This window comes from Parambassis ranga, chromosome 3 (assembly GCF_900634625.1).
Source record: "Parambassis ranga chromosome 3, fParRan2.1, whole genome shotgun sequence".
NCBI lineage: Eukaryota > Metazoa > Chordata > Actinopteri > Ambassidae > Parambassis > Parambassis ranga.
In genome coordinates, this window is record NC_041024.1 from 24377166 (window position 1) to 24403843 (window position 26678).

The window sequence follows — 26678 nt, forward strand, 5'->3', positions numbered from 1 at the left end:
GAATGTATCCAGTGTGGCCAGATGTGATCGATAAGTTGGTTTCCTAAGGTGCTATGCATGCTTTTTTCATAAGGAGGTACTACAATAAACATGTTGCACGACAGAGCTTTAAAGATAACTACACCAAAGGGATAGAGCTGTCCGTGGAGGAGTTCATAAGTCTGGGGTTCTTGTTCATAACTGATGGGACAGGGGACAGGGAGATTGGCCATAGACTGGGTGCAGCCTACAGTGCTGTAGCGGGCCATGGTGGTGAGAGAGAGTTGAGCCAGTCTATGTCCCTACCATCACCTATGTTCATGACATCTGGAAAATGACAGAAAGAGTGAGATTACAAATACAAGCAGCAGAAATGACACTTCTCCACAAGGTAGCTGGGAGTACTGTCTGAGATTAGAGGAGTAATTCAGAAATCTTCCCCATGTGGGCCTTGCTGGGGGGATTACATCTCCTGGTTGGCCTGGGATCCCCTAGGAGGAGCTTGAGGAAGTTCCTGGAGACTAGGAAGTTCAGGTGTCTCTGTTCCCTCTGTTAGTACTGAGATTGGAAAATGGATAGAAGGAAAGTAGTCAGGGTGCCAAATCAGGTGAACTTAAATCTGCTTTTCTAGATGACTGCACCACTAGTTTTTTCTGTCAGTGCTGACTTGCAGTTATCAATTAGCCTCAACGGAAACATCACAAAGGTTGTTGACTGCACAACCACTCAAGGAGGTTGAGCTACAAATGCAAATGTATAGCTCATCTTAGGCTACAAACATCAATCAAAAGCAGCTTCGGTTTAGGTTTGTCATTCTTCTTCTTGTCATTTTTTAACTGTGTGTGTATGTGCCAAATGGTTGAACTGACCTGGCTTGACTGTGGCAATCAGGAATGTAACGTGGCATCGTTTTGATGTTGCACTGGCAGTGTGAGTGTGACCGGTGTGACAAAACTGATCAGCATTTCTGCATAGTGAAGTAGGAAGTGTCTAACCACACAGAAAAGTGAGGTTGTTAGTGCATCACCACTGTGTAGCAAACACTTCAGAGGTGTTGGCAGATGATATTGTGAAGTATTAAGAAAGAAGCAGCCATAACTCAACAGTGAACAGACATGTAGTACTACACCCCTGCTTTTGGACCTATTCTCTTAGCTGCTTTGTTTGGTTTGCAGGCTGTTATGAAATTTAAAACTTTGTAACTGTCATGGCTGCGATAGCATCTCTTTGTATGCTTGTGACATTGATGAGAAGGAAGATTGGATTTTTTTTCAAACAGAATGTTATGTGGAAATTAGGTCATTTTAGACTTTAGAATCAAATTGTGGTTTAAAGGAATTATTTTCACATTTTCATAAGCCCAGTGTAGAGCATTGTGTTTTTGGTATGCATTACCATTTATTTGTACTATGTAATGTGGCAAATGCACAACTAACTCCATGTATTTTTGTGTGTTTCCAGGACATGGGCACAGACAATTCCTGGCCGTGTGGAGTTTTTCTCCAGCGAGGGCTCAGACACCTCCATACCTATTCCCATAGTGGCTCTGAGGAACGTCGATGACTCCTACCCACCCCAGAAAAAGTCCTTCATGATGCTCAAGTATATGCACGACCATTACCTGGACAAGTATGAGTGGTTTATGAGGGCAGATGATGACGTCTACATCAAGAGCGAGAAGCTTGAGAGCTTCCTGCGCAGCCTCAACAGCAGCGAGGCCATCTTCCTGGGCCAGACGGGAATGGGGGCCCGCGACGAGCTCGGAAAATTGGCCCTAGAACCTGGGGAGAACTTCTGCATGGGAGGGCCAGGGGTCATCATGAGCCGTGAAGTCCTCAAGAGGATGGTGCCACACATCCGAGAGTGTTTACAGGAGATGTATACCACCCATGAAGATGTGGAGGTGGGCCGGTGTGTCCGGAGATTTGCAGGGGTCCAGTGTGTCTGGTCCTATGAGGTAAGTCTGCTTTAAACTTCCAGTCTTTGTAAAGGTGTCCCATTGGGTTATAACTATGTCAACACTATTATACCCATCATTAGATCTCCGTGTCACATTTCTGTCAGCCCTGACCTATGGTTGACCTTTGACCTGTCTCAGTTTGCAGAACAGCATTCCATTAGCTGGCACCCTGCCTACACCATTGTAGCATGTTTACACAACAAGGTTTTGTTGTGTTTAGATTGTGACACATGTGTGTTGTTTTTCCATTGCTGACACATGGATCACTCAAAGCAAACAATAGTCAGTGCCAGCTTATGTTCAAATGAGTCGGCATGCAGTTCAATTTCAATTCAATTTGATTTATATAGCACATTTTACCATCAGAATTGTCTCAAAGCACTTGCAGTATGGGTAGAAATGGCCTGTGTCTTTGTGTTTATTAATCATCCTTTCTGTAGAGAATTGAGGAAGTGTGGCTAGAACTGTGGTCATTATTAATAGCCTCCAAAGCAGGACTATTAAATTAATGCCTAAAAGCATTTGAATCTCTAAGAAATGCACACTCTCCTTGATCAGTCATGCATTTAGTCTGGTGATCATTCTTAATTTGGAATGATTGCTTTCAGCCACACCACATGAACAAGCAGCACCTCCTGCAAACAAAAAATACACTAGGCGGGGGTGGGGTACAATCTGAACCGCCCCCCCCCCCCGGCATCGCGAGGTGAAATCAACGAGGATGAGGGACAGCTTCATCTGGCCTGTTAGGGCCTCGTCTTTTGCAGTGTGTGCTAAAGGTGTTTGTTACCATGGTAGCCATGTCCCCCTATAATGATGTGGAAGAAACAGTCTGTCAAACACAAGAGAAAGCAGCTTGACAAAAAGAGTTCTATGTATAGAAGCACAGAATGGTTATTTTGGTTTTTATCAGCTTGCCTTACTGGCTGAAGGAGCTGCTTCAAATGTGGACCAGTGGCATTTGGGAAGAGTGCTGGATAAAGTGCGAACACAAACACAGCTAATTCTTCAACTACTGGATCATCTGCTCAGTGTCACAGTCTGTCTGGTTTCCAAACAGCTGCACCTATCCTCATAACCCCAACACAGTGAGAAAGCCTGCCTTAGGGAGCGTACTGACACAGTGAGGAAGACTGTGACCCATTGGTGCTTTCTCACACTTTTTCTGCCTCCAGTGATTCAGCATTTAGAGGACCTATACTTGAGGATCAGTCAGACTTGCTCATGCTAGACAAATACACAGGAAGTTATCCGCCCACATGAGTGATGCCTCAACATGCTCTTATCTCGCTCACCTTTTCTTCTTTTCTCTACTGTTCTCTTGTAAAACACATACAGCTGTTTAATTTCTTTTTGTCAGCTTGGGGAAGGCACATGATGTTTTGCCATTCTAAAAAAAAAGACCTGTTTCAATGTTTTGATCATTTACAGTATGGACATTTTGGTAAAGTTATATTAATATACAATGCTGAATGAATAATGAAACATAAGAACGTTATCCAAAGTTGGCTCTTCCAGCACAGGGGTTTTTTTAATTATTAAAGGTACTCTGCTGAAACGGAGAGCACACAATGCCTGCCAGTTTGAGTTGTAGGGTTCAGGACTGACACTAAATGCTTGATCTGTCCTGTTTTGGTGAGCCGCTCTGGTCTAGGCTGAGAGGACACGAACCCAAAGTGGTTGTTTGTCGTTGTATCCAGTGTGTCTCTTTGTGCATTCTAAGATGCTTTTCCGCTCACCACAGCTGTAAGTGGTTATATGAGCTTTTCTGTTCGGTTCAACTGTTCTGGCATCTTTTTCTGATGTCTGTCATCAAGAAGGTGTTCCAGAACTGCCAGTCACTGGCTCCCTGATATCAGACAGAATTGGCAGCATCTTCAGTTTCACATCACTTCCTGTTTAACTACATTCCATCGGGGAGGGTAATTGATTTTCCCAAAACCAACCAGGAGAGACTTACCAAGACTCACCAACAGCATTGGAGAATTTTTATATGGACCTCTGATTCTATGGCTGCTCTGATCTTGCTGTTTCTTAGGGGGCATTCTCAATGTTCTCCAGAATGAATGGGGACCTGTGTTACCTAAGTTCATGGAGTTTAAACACGAGTCCTGTTCATTATGTTTTTGCTATAACAGGTTAAAGCAGATTAGATTTTCAGAAAACTACATGCGGCTTGATTTAGCACATCCAAAAAGCCCTACAGAGATCTGCGGACTGACTGCGATCCAGGGAGGATCACTTGTTGTTATAATCAGTTGTAATCTGAATTGATGAATTGGCATAATGTACTAGCAAAAACTGAAATAGAATGTCACCTTTTTGTCAGGAATGATTCTTAAATAATTATCTTAGCTCCATTTACTCACATTCATTAAATCTGACCAATTTGGGTGCATGAATATACTCTCCGTGGAGACGCTCTAGCAGCAGTCCTGCCCCTGATACTGACTGGCTAGTGGTAAGTCTGCCCATAACACTAATTGGAGCGATTGCAACCTTGAGGGCTGAAAATGAAGCCCACGCAGAAATGTCAAAAACGGACTTCCTTGTAAAAATGTTCACTTTTGCAACAGTAATAAAAATGATTGCATCTACAATTTGTCTCTATTGTTAAGCTGTAGAGGGTTATATTAATACTTGGACACTATGGAAGGTTGACAGTCGGTTGGCGATTTCTATACAGTTTGGGTCTGGGCTTCAATGCAATGACTGGAAATGTTTTCATTTTTATATTTTCTAGGCTTAAAAAGTTTAATATTAAATGTAGCAAATTATAAATATCACACTGTTTACTTGTATGACAGTTTTATCACATGTAAGATATGGGGACATCGTGCTATTTTTTTTCCTCAATCCAGCACATCATGTACAGCCAGCACAAGATATTCTCTCAAAATATATCTGTTCTTTTATTATTACTTTTATCTGCTTTATCTATCATTGAGTAATGTAAAGCTGAGTTGTCTTTCTGCGTCGGTAAACTGCATGCATCTGCTTTCTCTGCATTCGTACAGCCCAGTATGCGGTGAGCCTTGTGTATTTTCAGACATCCTGTGGCCACAGCTCTGTGTGCTTGTCCTCTGTCTTCTCAGCAGCGCCTTTGCTAAGCACTAAAAGTAGGCCCCGTGAGCAAGCCCCAATGAGTAAATAAATGTTTATGCTCATGATTCGAAAATAAACAGAAATGGGAGGCAGGAGTGCTGAATTAGCATGAATTACCACTCTGCAACATAAAGTGCAGGCAGTGTGTGGCTGCAGCAGCCGTAGTCAACTTGGTGACTTTTCAGGAGGGGGCTGAGTTAATGAGATATATTTTACACGTCTTGTAGCAACCACTGAAACCTATAAAGTCTTCTGTACTGTGGGTGGGCTTAATCCCATAAGCTCTGTTTTCTGAGATGGTACATTTTACATTTTACACTGAATTTCTGCTTTTCCCAGTGTGTGAAACATTCCCCCGTATTACAATATAGCCACTTGTTGTGTTTCTTTTTTCTTTTGCATGCTTGAGGCAGACATTGTCCTTACTAAAATGTGCTTGATGTTTTGCATGTAGCACACTATGGAACCACAACAGGGCATTTTACATTCTGGGATAGAAAATGCATTTTGGCACAGGAAACACAGCCAGGACTGAAAAAGAATGCACTGCCACTGAAACACGTGTATTGGGAAAAATGCACTGGTACTGAAATAAGTACTTTTGCAGACAAAACATCCCTTTCTCTTGACATGCCATTTTGCAGCTCTATTCTAGCTGCTATAGTCACGCTGGGCCTTACACAGTACAGCTCAATGTACCACTATGACAGCAAGCTATTTATTTTAGGCTGGTTAATGATACTATAAAACCACAATTATCAATTTCTAAATGTTTGTAATTTGTTTTTGTGTTTAATCATCAATAATGTTGTCAACTTTTAGAGTAGAGCATTTTGAGGCATCTGTCAGTGACTTTCTAGTAAGGAGCAGTCCATATCAATCAGCATCATTTTCACAATAGTTATTGTGGCTTAACCTTAGAACACAATTCCCAACGTAACATTAATTCTGTGCCAAAAAATGTAGACGAAGAGGAAAACGTTAAATCAGAAACCAAAGGGCATCATTTTTCTCTGTGGTATTTGCATTTTTAGAGATCACGATATACTTGCATTTGTTTCAGCTGCTTTGTGGCATCTTGGAGAATGTTTTGTTTCTTTATGTAATCCCTGACTTACTCCATGATGCTGAGATTAGGTCTCTGTGGGGGCCATACCATCTGTTGCAGGACTCCGTGATCTTCTTGTGACTGAAGATCATTCTGTGTGACTCCAGATGCTTGTTGTCATGCTACAAATTGAATTTGTAATACCCACAGGCCCATTCGATGGTATTGCTTAATACCATTGAGATACAAGTATATATGAGTCAAGAGGATGTTGACATGACATGTCATCGATCAAACCAGCCTTCTACCAATGAAAATGATCTCAGGAAATGATTTCTGTGTCTGAAACATGACTCATGTCAAACATCAGAGTCCTTCTGTGTTTACTCTATAGACAAACGGACTTGTTCAACACTGGTGGAGTCTGTCTTATGACCAGTAACTGGTGTAATCCCAAAGACATTAAGCCGGCTTGTCTGGCTTGTAAGCGTTTGACAAACTTCGTCAGGAGTTCACAGTAGTTGCCGTCTCCCCTGCGTCTCCCCTCTGCATCATGTCAGGATAATATGTTCTACTACAGCTCTCATCACATCAGTGGGGTTGTTTGTCTTCTAAATTCACCTAAATGCTTTGCTGTGACCCAGTGGCCTCCTTACTTTATTCTTTGTTATTCTAATGTTCTTGAAGTTAAAAGCAGTCTGCTATCCTCAGCAGCTCTGAGACAATTTCTCCTTACCCTGCATGCCAGCTCACAAAGACGCTCCAACACAGCTAATGGGAATCACAGGGCTGCACTGCTGTGAGTCCACCTCCTAATCCTAATTTTTCCTGAGTGGCCTGCAGAGCTGCCAATTGTGCAGCCAGCCCTCTCACTCTGCTGCCTGTGCTTTTCTCCTGCCAACAACGGCACTATTGTACTTCAGGTTGTCCTAGTGCTTCTTTTCTTCAAGACGATTAGCGGTGCCATTTCTTTCTTCTATTCCACTGTAGACATGTATCTTCAATATATTATAGTGTCACTATGCAGCACTTTAGAGGAACTGCAGTGTCTCTGTGTCTAGCACAGAAACTACCCAATGTGACAGAGAATTCAGAATATGTATTTCAGCAGAAGCTGCACCAAACTGTTACCATGTTAGGTCTTCAGGCCATTTACAATTTGTGACAGGTTATTTCTCTGAAGTTGTGCCAGTGTCTGCAAACTGCCATGTTTAGCTTTCTTGCAGAAATTGGAGGTTGGCTGGGTGACTCGAGGAAAAGTTGTGCAGGAGAGTCAAAGAAGGTAGATCTAGTATTGGGTCATCAGCATGCTGAAAATGGACCTAGCCCTTGCCCCAGTTCTGACCAGTGCATGTCATATCACCTGTTGCTTTGGCCCTAGCTGGCTTTAAAACAGTAGTGTCTCTCTTAGGTAGGTACAGCCATGTAGAATTTTGTGACTCCCTGGCTGGTTGGAGTCTGGAAATATACAACAGATATTGGGGCTGCTGATCTATTCATTTCAGCTCTGTGTTTGCAGAACAGGCTAAATCATGCCATTACCAACATGCACAGCATGCCAGTGGACTTGTCTGACAGCAAACACGCAGTGTAACAGGGACTGAGCCAGAGAGACAGCTGTATGAAGGTATTTCACATTTGCTATGCCAACTAGTTTGGCTGTATGCCAAATTACTGGTCCGATAATATCGGATTGGTTGTTGGTGTCAGGCAAAACGCAAAACCCAGATTTCTATTAGCAGTGAAACAGTCGGGGCACTGGTCTATTCTTTTTCTTTTGCTGCTTCAGATTGTCTGTTATTTACTGTGTATCAACCGGTACCCTGCTATTGCCGGAAACAATACTAGCATTTTGTGTGTATGTTTAAGAACTTGTTTTTCTACAGAACAGAGTGCAGTTAGTCTGTGTATGGTAAGTGCTGTGGACAAAATCCTATTTTCTTCAGTTAAGTAACCAGAATATGTTGCTGTGGAAGTGTCATCAGGTGTGTACTTTGTGTGGACATTAGCAGTGACTAGCTGTCCAGGTGTGGTGCTGCAGTCCCTGCAGCTGCACCCGCAGAAACTTGTCTCACAGAGAAAGGTTCATTTCACATTTAGGTGGTCTGCCCTCTGTAACGTGTGTTCTGGATGTTATGTAAGTGGATCACAATACAGTCTAGTCAGAATGCAGCAAACACAGAAAACTACTGTGTGGTTTCCCAGCTAGTCATGATTCCTATAAAAATCAGGCTGGGACACACTGAGCCAAGTGCTACAAAATAGAAGCCATTGCTGTGCTGCCATCTCATCATCTTCTGCCTTTTGAACACTTAGATGCTTTGAGTAGGCATCAGCCACTTCCTTAAACACTTGAGTTAACTGAGCAACTGACTCTGACTGTATTCAAATTAGTCCAGGAAGCAGCGTGACACTCAGCATTTGGGGAAGTCTGATCAGTAACACAATGAGGCAAGTGTTCTGTTTATGTTTATCATAACTACATAATATTCAGTGTACGGTCGGTGTAGGGCAAATCTGCTATGACATGCAGTACAATTGATCAGGAGTACTTAAGAACAAATTCAAAAATGTCTTGCGCTATTTATATTATTTTACAGCATCAATATTGTCACCACAGATATACTTGTTGGTGTGTGAGATTATAAAGCATGTCCTTATTTTGCATTTTTATATTTATTTACTTTGGGGGGTCAACTGAGAAAAGATGACATGAAAACAAGTGAAGAGAATTACCCGACAGCACTCACCAAACTCACACAACCCTCAAACCATCAGCCTCTTACAGAAGCTACAAGGACTAGACAGCATCATAGCGATGGTGGTGAACAGTGCAATTTTTACTCTGACTGTGATTTATCTATGAGAAAAGCCATGAAGCCAGGGCTCGCACCACCAACCATGTATTTACAGCCACTGTTTATTTCTGCTTCCAATAAAATTTGTGACTTTTACCTTTATTTTATATAAAATAAAGATACTATTAAAACATATATGGAAGGTTTCTAAAGAGGGGCTGAGTGCATCTCAGACAACCCAAAATGACATGTCCTCCTTTTTGCACATCTCCTTACATACACTCTCTCACTGGCTTGTTTTGTTGTTGTCGGTGGATCCCTGTAGTAGCCACCGAGCTGTGGATGTTTGCTCTCCTGCTGTCAGAGATAACACTGGAGACAGCAGCTCGACATGGATATATATCACAGATGTGACAGACTCCAGACAGTCCTCAGCCAGTAGATAGTGCCACACTGTGATTACAGGCAAACACACCTGATAAACAAAACAAGCTGCAGACCCAGCACGTATGTGCGCACTGTTGTGCCCTGAGTAGAAATATCAGTGTTGTCTAAATGTTCTGAAAAGTGATGATGGTTCTGCACAGTGGCATGAATGGCAGGCAGTGGCAGTGGCATTGACCGCAGCCTGGCCTGGTTTAAAGGCTGTTATAAAGTAGGTTATCTGATCACGATGGTGCCACGTTGACTAGATCAGTTTTACAGTGTGTACTTGTTGTCAGTATCAGGTTTAGGTATTGAATGATTGTGGGTTAGGGATGAAAGAGTCTATTGCAAAGGCACAAAGTTAATCAATATGTAAAAATAAAATCCTATAAGAGGTTTCCTGGCTGATTTGATTGGCTTCCAGCTACTATCTATTTGATGAGAGGAAGTGGAAAGGGCATTACCAACATTGCTCTTTTGCTCTATATGAAGTTATACCAAACTGAAATTCCAGATTATAATGGAATGAATGGGATGAAGTCTAAAAGTTCAATAAAAAACTCAAATCTGTAATTTTTCACGGACTAAATAACAAAAAAATCCACAAATTTAGAAAGTAATGCATATAACACACCCCAAAAGTGTTGAGACGGAGGCATTTCTACCACTGGAACACATCACCTTTTCTTGTAGTTAACACTTTTTAATCATTTTGAGAATTGAAGAAAAGGCTTTTTTCAATGCGAGTGAAACAAGTGACAACCTCTTGGGCACACTTAGTGTCAAACAGTTTTCAGCTCCATTGATAAGTTCCCTTTTTCCCAACTGTATTAACTCTTAATTTCAAGATTCAAGAAGTGTATTGTCAAATGCACAGCACTTTACAGTTACACTGAGCAATGAAATTGTTCCCTGAGTTCCCTTCATATGACTTTATACACAACTAAACTAAGATAAAAAAACAGTAGACTTAGGCATAAGAATAAATAAAAATACGAATAAGCAATAGGAAAAATAAAATAAAATAAGCAAAATGTGCAGCTCTATGTACAGAGGGTAAAGTGTTATCAGTGTTTAAGGTGCATTGTTTATGCATTATTGTCAGAAGTAGGACGTTTAGAGTGTGCAAATATGTTAGAGATTGTACATGCAAAAACAAATATGTGCAATTTTTGCATTGTGGCAATGATGTTACAAGATAAATAAATGTTCAGTCAGTGTTCAGCAGCCTGATGGCCTGTGGATAGAAACTGTTTTTTAGTCTGGTTGTCCTTGCTTTCACGCTCCTGAAGCGTCTGCCTGACGGCAGGAGTGTGAACAGTGAGTGCTGTGGGTGAGTGCGGTCTTTGATGATGTTGTGGGCCCTCTTTGTGACCCGGGCATTGGGTATAGGTGGGAAGCCTGCTCCACAGATGAACTGAGCCGTTTTAATGACACGCTGGAGAGCCCTCCTGTCCTGAACGGTGCAGTTCCATACCAGACTGTGATGGAGTTTGTCAGGATGCTCTCCACTGTGCATCTGTAGAAGTTGCTGAGGAGTTTGGAGGGTAATCCAAATTTCCTCAGCTTCCTGAGAAAGAAGAGTCTCTGTTGAGCCTTCTTGATGATCTGCCATGTGTTGTGAGCCCAGGTGAGATCCTCACTGATGTGGGTGCCGAGGAGTTGAAGGTTTTCACCCTCTCTACCTGGGCTTTGTTAATGAAGAGTGGGGCGTGCTGGTTTCTCGGTCAATAATCATCTCCTTAGTCTTCTCAGCGTTTAAGGAGAGATTATTTTCCTGGCACCAGGACACCAGCTGAGCCACCTCTTGCCTGTAGGCTGCCTCATCTCCTCCAGTGATCAGCCCGATGACTGTTGTGTCGTCAGCGAACTTGATGATGGACGTGTTACTCTGGGAGGGGGGGGGGCGCAGTCGTAGGTGAAGAGGGTGTACAGCAGTGGACTGAGCACGCAGCCTTGGGGGGTTCCTATGCTCACAGTCTTTGTGGCTGATATCCTGGCACCAACTCTGACAGTCTGGGGTCTGTCTGTGAGGAAGTCCTGGACCCAGCGGCAGAGGGGGGATGTCAGTCCAAGAGTGAGGAGCTTTTCAGCCAGTGTGCTGGGAATGACAGTGTTAAATGCTGAGCTGTAATCTATAAACAGCATTCTAACATAGGTGTCTTTGTGTTCGAGGTGTGACAGAGCTGTGTGGATGGCTGCATTAACGGCATCATCAGTGGAGCGGTTCTGACGGTATGCTAACTGCAGGGGGTCTAAGGTGTCTGGGATGGTGTCTTTGATGTGGGACATGACTATTCTCCCAAAACACTTCATTACAATAGAAGTGAGGGCAATGGGGCGATTCAAACAGGTTTTATTGTATTATGACTCAGTTTTGCATAATTAAGAGCATGAGTGCTTTGAGTGACAGGCAGATGCTAACTCGCATCACAAGCGACTGCATCACTTCAGCTTCATCTGTGCTCCACCTCTTTGCCAGAACTCAGACACTACCAACATGGAAACAGACTAAAAAATAACTGTGGGAGTTTCTGGGTAGAGCTCTTCTTGGCAGCAGAAGAATTATCATTGCTACCTTCATACATACTGTAGCTTTATCAGCCATGCCATCTGAACCCATGCAGCTCCATACCATCACAGATGCTGGTTTTTGCACCAACTAAATTCTTTTTGTGTTGAGAAGATTTGAACTTACTGACATTTGGCATAAGTTCACAATCCATCTTTGCTTGTTGAACCTTCAGAACAATGACAGTAACTGTATTTTTTCCCCTTCTCTTAACTTTTTTGAGTATATTGCAGGCAGTAATTTCATCCATTTAGCCATCCAGCCATTTTCAAGTGGATTAAAGTACAGATTTTAGATTTTATTGCATTTTTAGAAAGTGTCCAAGCTTTTATGAAGACGGTTATTACTTACTGAAATAGGGTTACGGCCTTAAAAATGCATGTTCTCATCTGAGTGAGATGACTATTCAGACTAGCAAACCCCATAGAAAAAAATGTGAGTGGGCAAGCCAGGGTGGGTCAGTATAGCCAGAAAGAGGGGGAGAGAGGGAGAAGGAGGTAGATGCAGAGCAAGCCAAGCTCCTCCTCTGTGTTCAGTCCATGTTCTCGCTTTCCTTTTTTTACCACCTCCTTCTTTTCCACTCTAATTGTATGCTTACCAGCTCTCCCAGTACTTTTGAAGCCAAATGCTGGCATCTTTTCCTCCTCTCTTTTACATTGACAAAGCCACAGTTGCATACAAATATAAACTTAACATTCATTTAAGCTTGTTAACGGTTAAATGCGGTACAGTTGAAGACTCTGAGTACTCTTTGTAAGCCATAAAGCACAGCACTCATGTGTTTTTTTGTTTGTTTTGAGTTGAGGTGAGGTGAGGTCAGTGATGGTGAATGCAGTGTGACAAATTGTGAATGAATGTGTATAAAATCTCGTTTGCTGTGATACACACGGGATGACACTATTTACACATATAAATGGAGCTCTTCTCAGGTTTAAGTGCCTTTCTTGTCAGTTCTTTATCTTTTTCTTACCAGTCAGTGTACACACTGGCTCTTGAGGGAGAAGAATTTCACAATAGATTTAGTGTTTGCCATGTATGAAATACAATATTTAATTCAGCCTTTATTGAAACAGTTTTCTCCCTTTGTCTGTGTCCTTCTTTTCCCTCAGAGCTTTGTTCTCTTACAGTTTGTTTTCTCCTCCTCCTCTCTTGTTACCCGTGTACCCAGCAGCCTTCTCCTCTTTCCTGTCTGCTTTACTGGCACTCTAAAGCCCTCTAAAGGCCTGCCACTGTCAGCCTTAGTCACTTCCCTGGCCTCCTTCTTCTCCTCCTCCCTTCTTACATTTTTTCTACTCTCATCTTTTCCCCTCCTTTGACTCTATGATAAAGCCCTCACAGCATCTGAGTGTTGGAAAATGCAGAATTACAGACACATAACTTCTTCGTCTTCTTCAAAATTACAGCTGGACACAGCATCCACTGTAGAAAGGTCTCAAAAAATGAAAATGTGTAAAAGGGAGGGAAAGTACCTTAACAAGGACATAATCTTCTGGTTTACTATTATAATAAATAATGATGCATACTCCACTACCATACAAATTCCCTCTTATTTGTAATCACGACAACTAAAAAAATCAATTAAAAGCATATCAACTATCAAGTCTGTATCAAATAATTTAATTTCAGGTTACACTGATATTGTAAACACTCTGCAAGCAGGGACATATGAGCATAGTGACAATAATGTGTTTTTGTTGCTGTATTATATTAATTCTACTGGATATTTCTAGACCTACAATGTAACAGCTGGCTACAGTACAGATGTAAACCATGTATTTTTATGTTAATTATTCCATTAATATTGAATTCATCCCCAATATTGACTGAATAGCTTGACTGGATATCAGATAGTCATGCTGCTTCATGGGGCTTATTATCAAACCTGACACTGCACCTCATATTTCCATTAAATGTGAAGTAGATTGAATGTACGGTTGTTGAAAAAAGTGTGGCCTTGTTTTATTGGTGAGACTGTTGTAGAACCTTAAAGACTGATGACTTAACAGTAAATTATTGGACCTTAATAATTAAAAAGTGTTGTTGTTACAAATATTCACATCTTTACATGTTCTGTCTCTCTCTCTCTCTCTCTCTCTTGCCTATCTGTTATATTCTTGTTCAAATGCATGAAGACTGGCCAAGTAGACAATTATCTCCCTGTGTTTGCTGTTAAGCGGAGGATTAGCCCATTCAGTTTAGTTAATTGGGCTGAGCAGTCGTCAGCTTGCTGCTGGCTGGGTCTGCCTGCTATTACTTCATTATGTGTTTCTGTGTCAGTCTTTTAATGTCAGCGGCCCTAAGAGTTTAAAGTCCTACATAGTCTTCTCCAGATGGCTGCAGCTGCTCTCCTTCGTGTGTGTATGTGTGTGTGTTACACATCTGGTGACTGTGAGTGGATGTGTCATCAACATAAGTCTTTGCAACCCAGATTCTTGAACTTCCACTTTAAACAGGCATGTTGTGAGGGAGAGGCCTTGCAGGCCATACATATTGCATGTATTTATAATGTACTCTTAGAAGTTTGGAAGTTTTTTTTATGATTTACACCATCAGCAGCTCCAGGGCCTGAGGCAGAAACATGATCCTTGGATGGTTGCCACTTTACTGGCTGGGAATATCTGGCTGAGAGAAGCATCTACAAGCAGTGAAACACGCTAAAGCAACAGCAACATGTGTTTAGTTGTCTTAGATGTGTGGGGGTCAGGAGCCCTAGATAGACGCCAACAGAGTAGCAGCCAGATGACTGATTATGTCAGGAAGCCTCATTTTGCCATTTTGCACTTTACTATTATACTTTCTTTATCAGTGTACAAGAGCAGGCATTAAGCTGCATTTCTCTGTGTCGATTAGAATGGTGATGTTAGGCAAATATGCAGGTTGCACCCATAGCCACCATACTGTGAAAATCAAAGTTTTTTACATAGTTAAATTTTATCCTCTGAATTTTCTGTTATGCTCGCTCATACACAGTGCAGCAGTAAAAAGGTGTTATGCTCTGCTTAGACACTCATTTGTTACTTTAGAACAAAACATTAAAAAATAATATAGTACTGTGTTGTTATTGGCTTGTTGCTGTTGCCAATGCTATCAATTATTCAATCTAATATTATAATACTTTTTTTGTTATATTTGGATTTGGATTTGAAAAGGTTTGAGAGGAAGGTCTAAGTATTTCAGAGGGTAACAATGGTGGATGATGCCCACTGATTTAGTCTGTCAACAGGTAATATTGTGCATATGTGTCCAGTAGTTTATTAATAGCATAATAATTGTAATAGTAGTTATGAGATTTGCTTTCTTGCTGATATCGCAACATCCCTAAAATCCATTGATATTCCATATTCCATGTCAGCCTATACTTCCAAGCAACTCCCTCTGCCCAGCAGAGGAGCAGCTACCCAACAGATAAAGCAGATTTAGGCTCTGCTGCTGACATTGGCCTACATTGGGAGCCTTGCACTAACCAGTAAGCCATAATCTTTTTCCATCCATGCCAGGATGTATTTATCTGCCTGCATGTCAGTCCACCCGCTTGTCATCATCTAAACATTCACTTTTTTTTCTTGTGGCTCTGTGATTGAGCAAATAGAAAAGTAACTTTGTCAACTCCTCTCCAAAAGCTGTGCAACCCTTTAATCACATATGTTTCAGAAGCCAGTGCCAATGTGCTGTGTTAAAAGTGTAATTAGATAGGGACTTCCATTACAACACAGTTCACATTCTTCATGTATAAAATGATTAATATGAGATCTCTCTTTATGTACAGGGATCCTCTTATAATGCAGTGAAGATCCTCAATATTCCACCTATGCTTGCTCACACTAAGCTGGAGTATGAGACACTCACTTTATTGCAATACTGCCAAAGAAATTGGCGGCTAAGGCTTATGATAGAAGCAGCTTATTTACACCAACTGGACAAAAGATATTAGAATTTTTTTTCTCACTGTGGTCTGGATACTTTGAGCATTCATAACTTTTGTTGCTTTTTCAGAATCAGAAATACTCTTGTTACTTCTTGTAACAACTGTTCTAAGAAGGATGTCTGCATCCAAGCATATTTCCATATTTTAATTGGTAAACAACATAAAACAAGAAAAATAAACAAAAATGCTTTCTAAATCAGTCAGCCGTTACCCCTGGATAGCTAACTTTAGCTGTTAGCAGTGTTGATAGGTATGTCCACTACAATATTTATAACAATTCTGTTGTGTGTGTGTTTGTATGGCTTTTATAGTAAAGAGGAGTTTATCTGATAGTTATCAGTGCTCTGTCAGGGGGGAAAATAGAGGAAATCTCATCTTCTCATCTGATGACTGAGCACAGGATGATCACATGCCCTAAATCATCTCCTAGTAAAAGTCAAAATGTGTCTATAAATTGTGGCATTACCAAGCAGAAAGCAGGCAGCTGGAGCATGGCAGAACTGCAGCAGTAGCCTTGAGGCCGGTCCATTCACCGTGCTCGATCCATCGTGACACCCATCCCAATCAATCACAGCGGTGTTTTTAAGCCTGCAGTATCCAATTAGAGGAGATTAGGTTGTAAGAGTCTTACAATGGCCATACAGGTTCTCACCATGTGTTTCCTCTTCATAGATGGATCACTGAAGAGCTGGCACTGACACCGCTCCATGCTCACATCGCTGTGGCCTTTTGCCCCCATGCCGTATGTTGCTGTGTGCAGAGCATCGTGTGCTTGTATGATCATGCTTTTAGTCATTTATTTTTTTAACTAACTGCAGCAGTAAGGTTAATAACACACCACGTACTGGCCTTATAATTTACACAGTGGCTTTCAATTCTTTGCATCATTCACCACAGTGAAACAGTGTTACTGCCTGTAGTGTCTTACACTGTGTGTGTATTAATCCATGCATCTAAGAATATGTGTCATACATACACATCAACTATGATCCAAAGAAGGTCCTGATTTGTATTCATCACATGTGTGGTAATGTGGATAAGTAGTATCTGTATCACTGCAGAGAGTAAAAGAGCTTCCTGCTGTCCGACAGCTTTACTGATTTAGAGATGATGACGGTAGAGTGGCGCGATCCCCTGGGTCGCTGCATCTCCACATTTTCATTCATATTTAGTTGTATTCCTTTATGCTTTCTTTTCTCTGGTCTAGAAGGATGCATCATTATCCCAGTAGTCCCAGTGTGCCGGTGACAGCTGGATTCTTTTTTTTTTTTTTTTTACAATAGACGTAGAGGAAGTGTAGAGTCTATTGTGGATTCTACAAACTGAAGTCTAACAGGCGAAGAGTAAACTTTTAAATGTCAATATCAGCTGCTGGTTGCTAGGTGACAGGAGCAGCATGTCGTGATGAACAGGAGGTCTTCCGCAGACTGTCCCTTATAATGTTATGCGACCTTTTGGCTCTATATAGAAGCACCCCTGTAGAATGCATACTTTAAAGGATGCAACCCCTGAATTGGGAAACAGCAAATAAATTAGAGAGCATTTATATGTGTCCTAAATGGTGTGTTTATTTGGATATGGAGACAAGATGGCACACACTTAATAAATAAGACTAAGAAAAGCATTTTTTGTTGTTTTTTGTTAAATACATACTTTCAGTCCAGCAACTATTTTCCAGCCTTATATTTTGTGCAGTTTTCTTAAATATGTATTATCCCATGAGCTGAGTGGATTGTCACATTCAGTGGACATACAGTAACTTAATCATAATCCTATGTCTGAACTCACTGACACTGACACACTTGACACACACTGACTTACACTTGGCCAAGCAGGGGAGGCAGAATTGTGAAGGGATTTCTTCTTGTTTTTTTTTGTATTTTTTGAACATATATATATATATATATATATATGTATTCTCCTGGACTTGAATGTATCAGCAGATATTTAGTTTCACCTGTCTCCATACCACATCTAAGAGTCTTCAGGACTTCCATCACAAGGGGGGACACTTCACTTAGTGGACTGCACCAGCTTTCCTGAACAGCCTGTCACTTGGTGGGAAACTCCCGGGACCATGAACGTGTCTTGCATACAGATAATTGATGACAAGGCCAGACTTGCTCCTGAATGCACGAGCAAACCGGATTTTCTTCGGCTTACCAGCCTGCCATTACGACCCACCGTAGCAAAGGCACTGTAACTTTTCATGCCTGCAACAAAGAATCTCCTGAATGGTTTGTTTGATTCAACATTTAATGAATTGGCTTACCACGTACATTAGTGCTGTTTATATATAGAAGCACATGAAGCAGTCGTGTATATTGGAGGGTGGAATAATATGTTTCAAGTGACACTCACAGTGCAGCCTGCTGCCTGTACTGTGTCCAGGATGTATCCACATTTCATTACAGACAGTGCAGAAGCCACAGTTTCACGTGGCTTTAGCTCGCAGATTGGTGTGAAAACGCAGAGCTCTCCAAAATCACAAATCAAATTTTATGTATGTTGACTTTAGCTGCCTTTTTTCTAGCAAGCGGTTTCCAACATAGATGTCTAGAGGAAAAGCCAAGGGTGCCATAAGATTTACGATATTATTATTTATACTTCATGGATATCTATGATTGTCCCGAGTATTTCCAACATTATGATATCCTGTCTTATCCTTATCCAGTGGATTTACGATCTCCCGTCATTACATTACGGCATTTACATGACTTCTTTTCCATTTTTCCCAGCATATTTTTTACAGGATATTCTGCTTTCCCTACAGACCTGATATGAAAATGTATAGTCTACACAGATTCCAAGTCTATGTCAGAAATATAGTCATATATATTATATATAGTCATTCTCAGGATGAAATCAATCAGAGATGTCAGAGCTCCTATTTTTGTTTTCAGTAGTAACATGTTTCCTTGGAGAGCCAGAATATCAGCTCCAGTTACATTGTTCAGTTTTTTGCTGAAATATTTCTGTGATCTGCATTTCCTGTTTGGGCTGACGTGATAAAATTGTCTCAGCTGCTATAATGGTGCAGGATTATGTTAAGTAAATACATGTATTTTAGGAAAATATTATCTAGATTCTTTGCATTCCTGCAGCCTCCCAGGCAAACCATAACTGAGTCATTTCAAGGTTTTGGGTTTGTCTGACCATGAAAAAAAAACGTTGTAAGTTGGACTGAGCTGACAAAACCTAAAAAAAAAAAACTTGGCTCTGCAGACCTTCCAAAAATGTATCATATCAGGATAGTCCCTTCAGGAAAGAAACAGAAAATGTGTAATGGACTTGGAGTTCATTGCTGCTTTCAGAAATACTTTTTCTTTTTATATTCCTTGATGGGCTGTGTGGCTTTCTCGTGAGGCCCCTCTTTGTTTCCTCTCAGGGGATCAGCTAAAAATGTGTGCGGTTCGGAGTTCTCGTTCCATTTTCTGATAACTTTATTTAGTGCCGTTCCCTACTTACCTCCCTCCTCCACCTGTGAGGAGAATTCCACAGTCCCAGTGGAGGCATAATGAGATTCAGGGATTGACCTGCCCATTAGGAACACAGTTTGCCCTCAGTGTGTCAGCACTGCAGAAATGTAGGATATACTGTAGGAATTAAAGGAGAAGGAATTCTTTGCTTCTTATGCAGAGTGATGTGTGTGGCTGTTGGGATTAGAAAGCAGCCTTTGTGAGCTGTAGCAGGTTGGAAGTTGGGTGGAGGGCTCATGTTGCTGCTGGAGGAATGGCTGGAGGGGAGGAGGGTAAGGATGCTCTAGAGAGAGGAAGGGATCAGAGCCCATGGACAGGAGGATGATTGTCCTTAGGCATGCCTTTATGGTATGTTTAGTATTTCCACATCCATCAATCAGTACCGCATTCATTCAAAATCTACCAAAACCCCACATGACCTCTAGCTACAAATGTAAAGGACGTTGAATTGTGAATGGTTAACATTTGGGCTCAAGTAAACAAGCTATTCTGTCAATCTGTTAATTGGATGGTTGTTTTGGCACTAATAACAACTAAATATTAGCAATTGTAGTATTTTTTTTCATGACCAAACTCGGTTTTAAATAGATAAATATCAAGCAAATAATATTTCAAGTGATAGGGCAGCTGTGGCTCAGGTGGTAAGGGTGCTTGTCCACTGACTGTTGGCGGTTTGATTCCACTCTGGCTGCATGCAGATGTGTCGCTTTGAAGGAATAAAGTGCTATATAAATATGCAACTTTAAATAATGTTACTGGTTCTAGGAAGCCATCTGCCCCTTCAGGTAAACCCAATGGGATCTTATTGGGTCCAATTCTTCTATGTAAGACAAAATATTAATTGAGACCATTTGTCATTAATTACATAATGTCTATAACCTCGCTTCTGTTTTAACAGTTGTTTCATAAGTTGGTTTTGGACATGGTCATTGTTTCAGCAAAATACATCTGACAGCCATCACTTTACCTGTGACTGTGCTTGGACAGGACCTAATCTTAGTGATTTTTCTTTTTACATTGTAAAATCTGTTTTTTGGTGTATGTGCCGAACTTTTGGCTAAGTTGAATTCCACAGATCTGTTAATTACTGTTTGCCACAGTTATAAAGATATTAAGGTAATAAGTTTTGCATCAAACTGCTCAATAATGTACATTACATTACCCGGTAATTTCACCTTGGATTCCAGAATGTAAGGAAACTATTAAAAGAGGGGAAAATCCCGACCAAAGTCTGGTCATGATGAGAGCTTCAGCTTTGTGAAAGGAGAGTTTGTTAGCTTTATAAGTGCCAGTGTGTAGGGGAGTTAGTTAGTAATTATTGCACATACCCATCTGCTGTGACTGTAGTTTTACTGTCATGTACAGTACTTTCACATTCTTTAACAGTTTTGCAATAATCTGCAGCTCAGATTTTCCAAAAAATCTTTAGCATTGATAAGCGGCATTTCGAATTGCTGTTAGATTCACAGATTGTACGGCTATGGCTTGGTAGCACGTTGTTTCCTCCTTTCAGACTCCTGCTGCTAAAATGAGTGGATGATATTTAATTTGGAGCTAATAGGACTCATCACATTTACCTGCTGACAACTAGTAGTTTCATGTCTCTCAGTGGTTGGACAAGCCCATTAAATTCCAAAGTGACTTTTGTTCAACATTTATTAGCTCCGGCTCCAAAATCTGCTCAGTTTCAGCCGCCATGACTGAAATACAGACGTGCTTGCCTACGGCAAAGGCCCCACTTAGGTGCAACACAGAAGCATAAATCAAGTTTAAGACAGTGATTTAGATACAGATCACTAAAAAAATAGGCTTTTAGCATTAAGCTGCTACATATGTTTCTGATCGTTCCTTTTGAGGTGTGACCAATACAAGCATTAGTTCTCAAAGAAGGGAATTGTCTTGCAGCAAACAGGTCATCAGTATTGTTTCTCCATGGCTTGGAGAGTCATATTTTCATATTTTAGACAGAAATCCACAGAAAGAGGGGTGTGTGAAGTAAACGAGTAGTATGTAAAACTAACTGAGGACTGATCCATGAAGGTTTTGCAATAAAGAATCAGCAGCTGCTGTGTTTGACACTGATTGTTACGGCATGCATCAGCAGGATGCTGGCATATTTTCAGGTCTTTCATAGCTCACATTGATTGCATTCTTAGACAATAAATCGTTGCGGCACAAGGTTGGTATAGCACCGATGAGCCCACAGTCTCAAGGCTATACAGGCTGGCAGACAGACAGAAAAAGAATGCTGCTGAAAACCCATTAGGCCTCATGAAGCATGCGGCTGACTTTGTGCTGACTGGATTCTGTCCCTGATGTTGTCGCCTCGGTCTGGCCGGGTCTGAATAGGTGATTCATCATCTCCCAGTAGACTGTGCTGACTGAGATGCAAGCTGTGCCCAGCTGTAGCTGGCAGAGGACATCAGACAGCTGCTGCTTCTGAGATTCAGACAGTTGGACAGTGTCGGTCTAATGGCAGGATGCATTCATCTGTCTTTGGTCATTTCTTTGATATTTGTTTTATGTGTGTGCATCACAGCTCCCTCAGCTGCTTTAAAACATCTTCAATTATTGGCATGATAGTTACTTTTTAGTGATGAGGCTTTGTTATTGTAGCTGGTTACAGACCTGAGCAACTTCAGGCTTCCTATGTTCATACCCAGTAAAGACAGCAGAAGCCCACCTTAACTTAATATCTATAATGGCACTTTGATCCTTTATTTGCTGTTATTCGTCCATCATTTTCTCTGATCCCTGCGCTCTTTTCTTTTAGACCTGCACAGACTGTCTAGAAGTGCGCTCATTTTTTCCATATCCTCACTCCTCTCTCTCTCTCCCTCTCTCCTCTGCTTTCCTCAGCGGAAATAGTCGTCTCACTAAATCCACTGGTTATGACGAGGCAAATCCTCAAACTCGACACTTGATCTCGTTTCAAAATCCAAGTCATCCTGGCCTTTCCTCGTCTTGGCTTTTCTATTTTTTCTGTTGCTATTTGCAGGGGCGGTATTATTAGGCCCTGAAACACAGCCGTAGGATCAATACACACTTAACAGTAGCTGTAGTGTCGATGATGACACTAGTTGGGTTGTCATTCATTTCATATATATTCAGCCTGAGGATTATGGATTTAATGTGTGGTTAGTTGTTATTGAATATAAACTCTTGTTAAGTATTTAGGGGCAATACATGTGTGGGATCCACACACAGCTCTGGATCCCAAACAGCAAGTGAAGGCAGTGATTGATGTGATTGAATCCGATTTCTGACGCGACACTCTCTCTTCTCCCTCTGTGGAATGTCATTGTTTTATTAAATAAGAACATTCTGAATAGTGCAGGGATGGAATGTAAATTCAGTGTTAGACTGCAAAGCATCACTTTCATTGTCCTCCACTTGAAAGGCAACCAGAAAGTTGGCGTGTCCTCAGGCTGCATACTGATACAATACAATTTAATTAAGCAGGGAGATGATGATGATTGCCATGGGAGGAACGGCCTCTTTTTTGAGGATAGTAGCAACAAACTGACTGAAAGGTAATCTTAACTGCAGTTTTTTTAGACCAAGGGGAATACATCAAAATAAGGTGATGATATGCTTGATTTTGTTAATTCAATTCATGCCATCCTGATGCACTGCAGCATTAAAAATGCTCAATGATCAATGAAATGAAAATATCCAAAGGCTGTGATTGTACTGACACCGAAAAGCTGCATTGTAACAATAAAAAAGGTCGACCTGCTTAGTATACACTACAAAAGGAATTAAAACAATGTATTAACCATCTAAAAATGCTGACAGGTAACCTGCAGAATGATTTTATTTTGCATGTTTCAGATCTCAGGGCCACACTGTTTACACCAGTAACATTTTAGTTTTAGTTTAAACAAAACATTCTGAACTTTTTTTAAAGTTATTAAAATTGTACGGTACATAAAAGCATGCTTTAGTTCTGTCATTTTCGAGCCAGGATTCCCACAGAGGTGCAAGAGTTTTTGTTGTGGTAAAAAATGAACTCAGTGAATCCCAAGTGGGATTCAGAGGAGAAGTGCAATGCCATGCAGCTTCGGCTTCAAGCATTTCTTTGTTTTTATTAACATTTTATTTTAAGTTGAAAAACTTAGCTAAAATTTGTATTTACACTCGGCCTAACCTACATATGGGGGTGAGTTGATTGACACAGACTTTGCAGGTACTTGCCAGGACAAGACAGCCAAACTGAGTTCACACATTGTGCTTTTTCTGTGAGCCTGCAGGTATGTATACATAAATAGACCTCTGACAGTAATTGTTAGTAGCAGTAATGGCGGACAACATTTTGCAGAAGCTCTCTGATTGGATCTGGGACTTTAAGATTAAGTCGGATCCTTGCCATGATGTAGAGGGGCTTTGTCATGGCAAGGACTGTAGACTGTATCACGCCCTGACATATGAATAATCTAGCTCATTTGGGCAAAGCAGAAACATGTGTAAGTATAAGTGAAGGTGTACTCTTGCGATGGCAATCAACTGTTATTTTGGGTGGCACTATCAAGATAGTACAAAGCCCTGTAAATCCAGTTAGTGGTAGCGACATCCACCCCACCCCCTCCACAGTGCTGCCAGGTGCCCTGCAGACCTTTACCTGTGCTCTGATGTAACAGTGTTATCTGGCCAAAGCCTCTGTGCATTGTCTCTGTTTTTGGCAGGAGGATCATTCACTTGCTGGAATTGCAGTGACATCCAAAACGGGCCCTGAAAAGTGGTCACACTCGTGTCCTGATTCCACGTGTTTGGGATCAGTTCACGGCATCAGATTTTATTACAGAGCAAGCTGACTGTACTTTGAGCTCGCAGGCCAGGACTTTACATTTCTGCAAGGGGATCTACCTTGATCAGCTTTAGTTGGATCAAGCAGAGTTTCTCACCTTAGTTGTGGGGGAAAAAAACGACCATTTAGTCCAGTTTATGTGGTCAAGAAAACAAGCTAAACACAGTCCAACAACCCCACCACTACCACCACCAATTTAGACCAAATCAGCCATTCTACAGTTTTCTTTTTCAATAACTTCTCTTCAAAGCATAAACTCTCACCCTGGTACAAATATAGCTAAAAATAAAATGGCCATTCATGCTTCCTTTCACTGTCAGCAGGCACTGGCTCTCACATGGTTGCTGTGAGGAATCCGTAGCCCAGATAATTTCCCTGGCCGGCTGCATGTGACATCTGGACCACGAGCCATAACCATCAGAATACAGCTGTTGCCATGTGTACCTAGGGGGGTTGGATGGCTGTGCTGTCGGTGGGATCAAACAAGGACAGGGTTGTAATTAGTCCCGTGCTCCCACCATCCCCTTCTGGGGAGGCCACCAGGATTAGGGGAGGGACTGATCACTGGAGGCACGTTTCTGCTTCCAGCAGAATTCCCTTGGAACTTAGGAGCCGGCTCCTCCATGGTCCTCTTGAGGTTTTGCAAGTCCTCCTCTGCTCTTTATTACCCTCCAGCACTTCTGGCTAAAGAGCAGTGTAATTTGGCGCTTGGGGGGACTGAATCACCTTTGTTTAGGGAAACACATGTCACTCACCCTCAGCTTAACCTCAGATGTGAATGGGTTACATGTGTCCACAAGCTTGTCTGAGATTCATTAGGGGCTGTGAAATACACCGATCCTACATCATAACGTGTTATTCATCTTGTGGAAAGTCTAATAAATATTCACTTTAAAAGCAGACCTGTGTTTCCCAAGCTGGTGAGTTCTATGATGTGCTTTTTCTTTCATTTTAAGTGATGACTTCTGGTTGCAGCACTGTCATCAGTTGAATGTTACAGAGTGTCACAGCAGCAAATCAGCTTTGACTGTTTACACTTAACACAGTGACAATGTGAAACTTGCTGCTTCTGCTCTGAGTGAGGATAAAGGAAGGAAGACATAACATCCTGTACATCAACCTTTTTTTGTGCAACCCTTTCTGAGGGTAATAATATTACACAGGTAATAAAACCTGTTAAAATATATGGGGATATGAGGCAGAGAGAGGACAGCAAAGAGGCAGAAATGACCACTCAGAGCCAGGCCTGAATGGTTTTAAATGGTGCTATTAGTCAGCAAAACATCTTCCAAACTGCTGGAAACCTAATGGCTGATAGAAAGGGGTCACAACACTAAGCATCACAGTGGTTCAGGATGCGTAGGTGCAGACCAGTCAGAGTGCTGAGTGTCAGAGCTGAACCATGAAGCAACAGAGGACAGTGGCCTGGTCTCATGAATCATCTGTTTTTATATAATGTGGTCTATCTTAGGCGATAAAGGCAACAGAAAGAAAACACAAGCCAGTGGAGTCAGTTTGATGCTCTAGGCAATGTTCTGATGGGAAACTCTGGGGACTTTAATGGAAGCTCGATAACACCTGTGTTATTCAGTCCTATATTTTTAGTCATTCTGACCTCATGTGTCACTGCGGTATAAGTCCTGCACCTCTGTGGAGACAGGACAGGCATGGCTAGATGTACAGGGAGATCAAACACGACTTTGTACATTATAACACAACTGTAAAGACAGAACAAGACAGGCAAAGGCTGAATTTCTTTGATTCTAAAAATGTTTAAAACTTGTCTGTGCCAACACTATTTTTAGTGAAATTGTCATTTAGACATGAGGTCTTTTAAGCTTAAACCAAAAACAAATAAAACGATTAGCCTGATTAAATCATTTGGTCAATATTTACATTATGTTCTGAGGGCATTCACCCGTTTTATTTTTGTTTTTTGGGAAGTGATCCCCTACATGTAAACTGTACAGCCGTTCCACTCCCTTCACTCACCGCTTGCTCGTCTAGAAGATTTGAGTGCTCCTTACAGAGAAGGAGCCGCAGTGAGGCCCCTCCTTACTTTACAGTTTCACGGTCTTCCTCACCTCATTTACACTGTGATAAGACTTTGTACATAACAGAGTGAGAAAGTAGACTTCAAAGAGAGTTTTGCCTTTAGAAATGGAAGGATTGTTTAGGGCAGGGACTGAGGTTCAGATTATAGGCTTGCATAAACATATTCACTTTCAATAGTTGCTGTGTGTGTGTGTGTGTGTGTGTGTGTAGAATGAGTTGTTTCACTGCTTTCCTACACCCACGACCCAATTCCTGTTCATCCAGCTTCCTTGGGCGGCGCTCGCTAAATGCTAGCTCCTTGGACCACCACGACTCCACAAGTATGCCGCTGCCCACCGCACAGCTATAATTACATTCAACAATTAAAAAAAGGAAAAAATGACCAATATTGGGTCGTTTTTTCCTTCGCTTTTCTGGAAGGTTTTAATTTAGGCTTTTGCCTTGATGTCACAGAGCTGTGGATCCACCCATAGCCTCCTCTGCAGGCAGAAAGACTGTAATGAAGCAGCTGTCATCTGCTGACT

The 26678-nt window shown here is 41.5% G+C and overlaps 1 protein-coding gene across 2 annotated transcripts in view; it reads left to right on the forward strand.

Moving 5' to 3' along the window:
* chsy1 (chondroitin sulfate synthase 1) overlaps nt 1-26678 on the forward strand; it is a 40332-nt gene that overhangs the window by 3151 nt on the left and 10503 nt on the right. For both annotated transcript variants that reach the window (XM_028402542.1, XM_028402543.1), the window contains exon 2: nt 1441-1936. In XM_028402542.1, coding sequence (XP_028258343.1) covers nt 1441-1936 — 496 coding nt within the window. The remainder of the gene's footprint in view (nt 1-1440; nt 1937-26678) is intronic.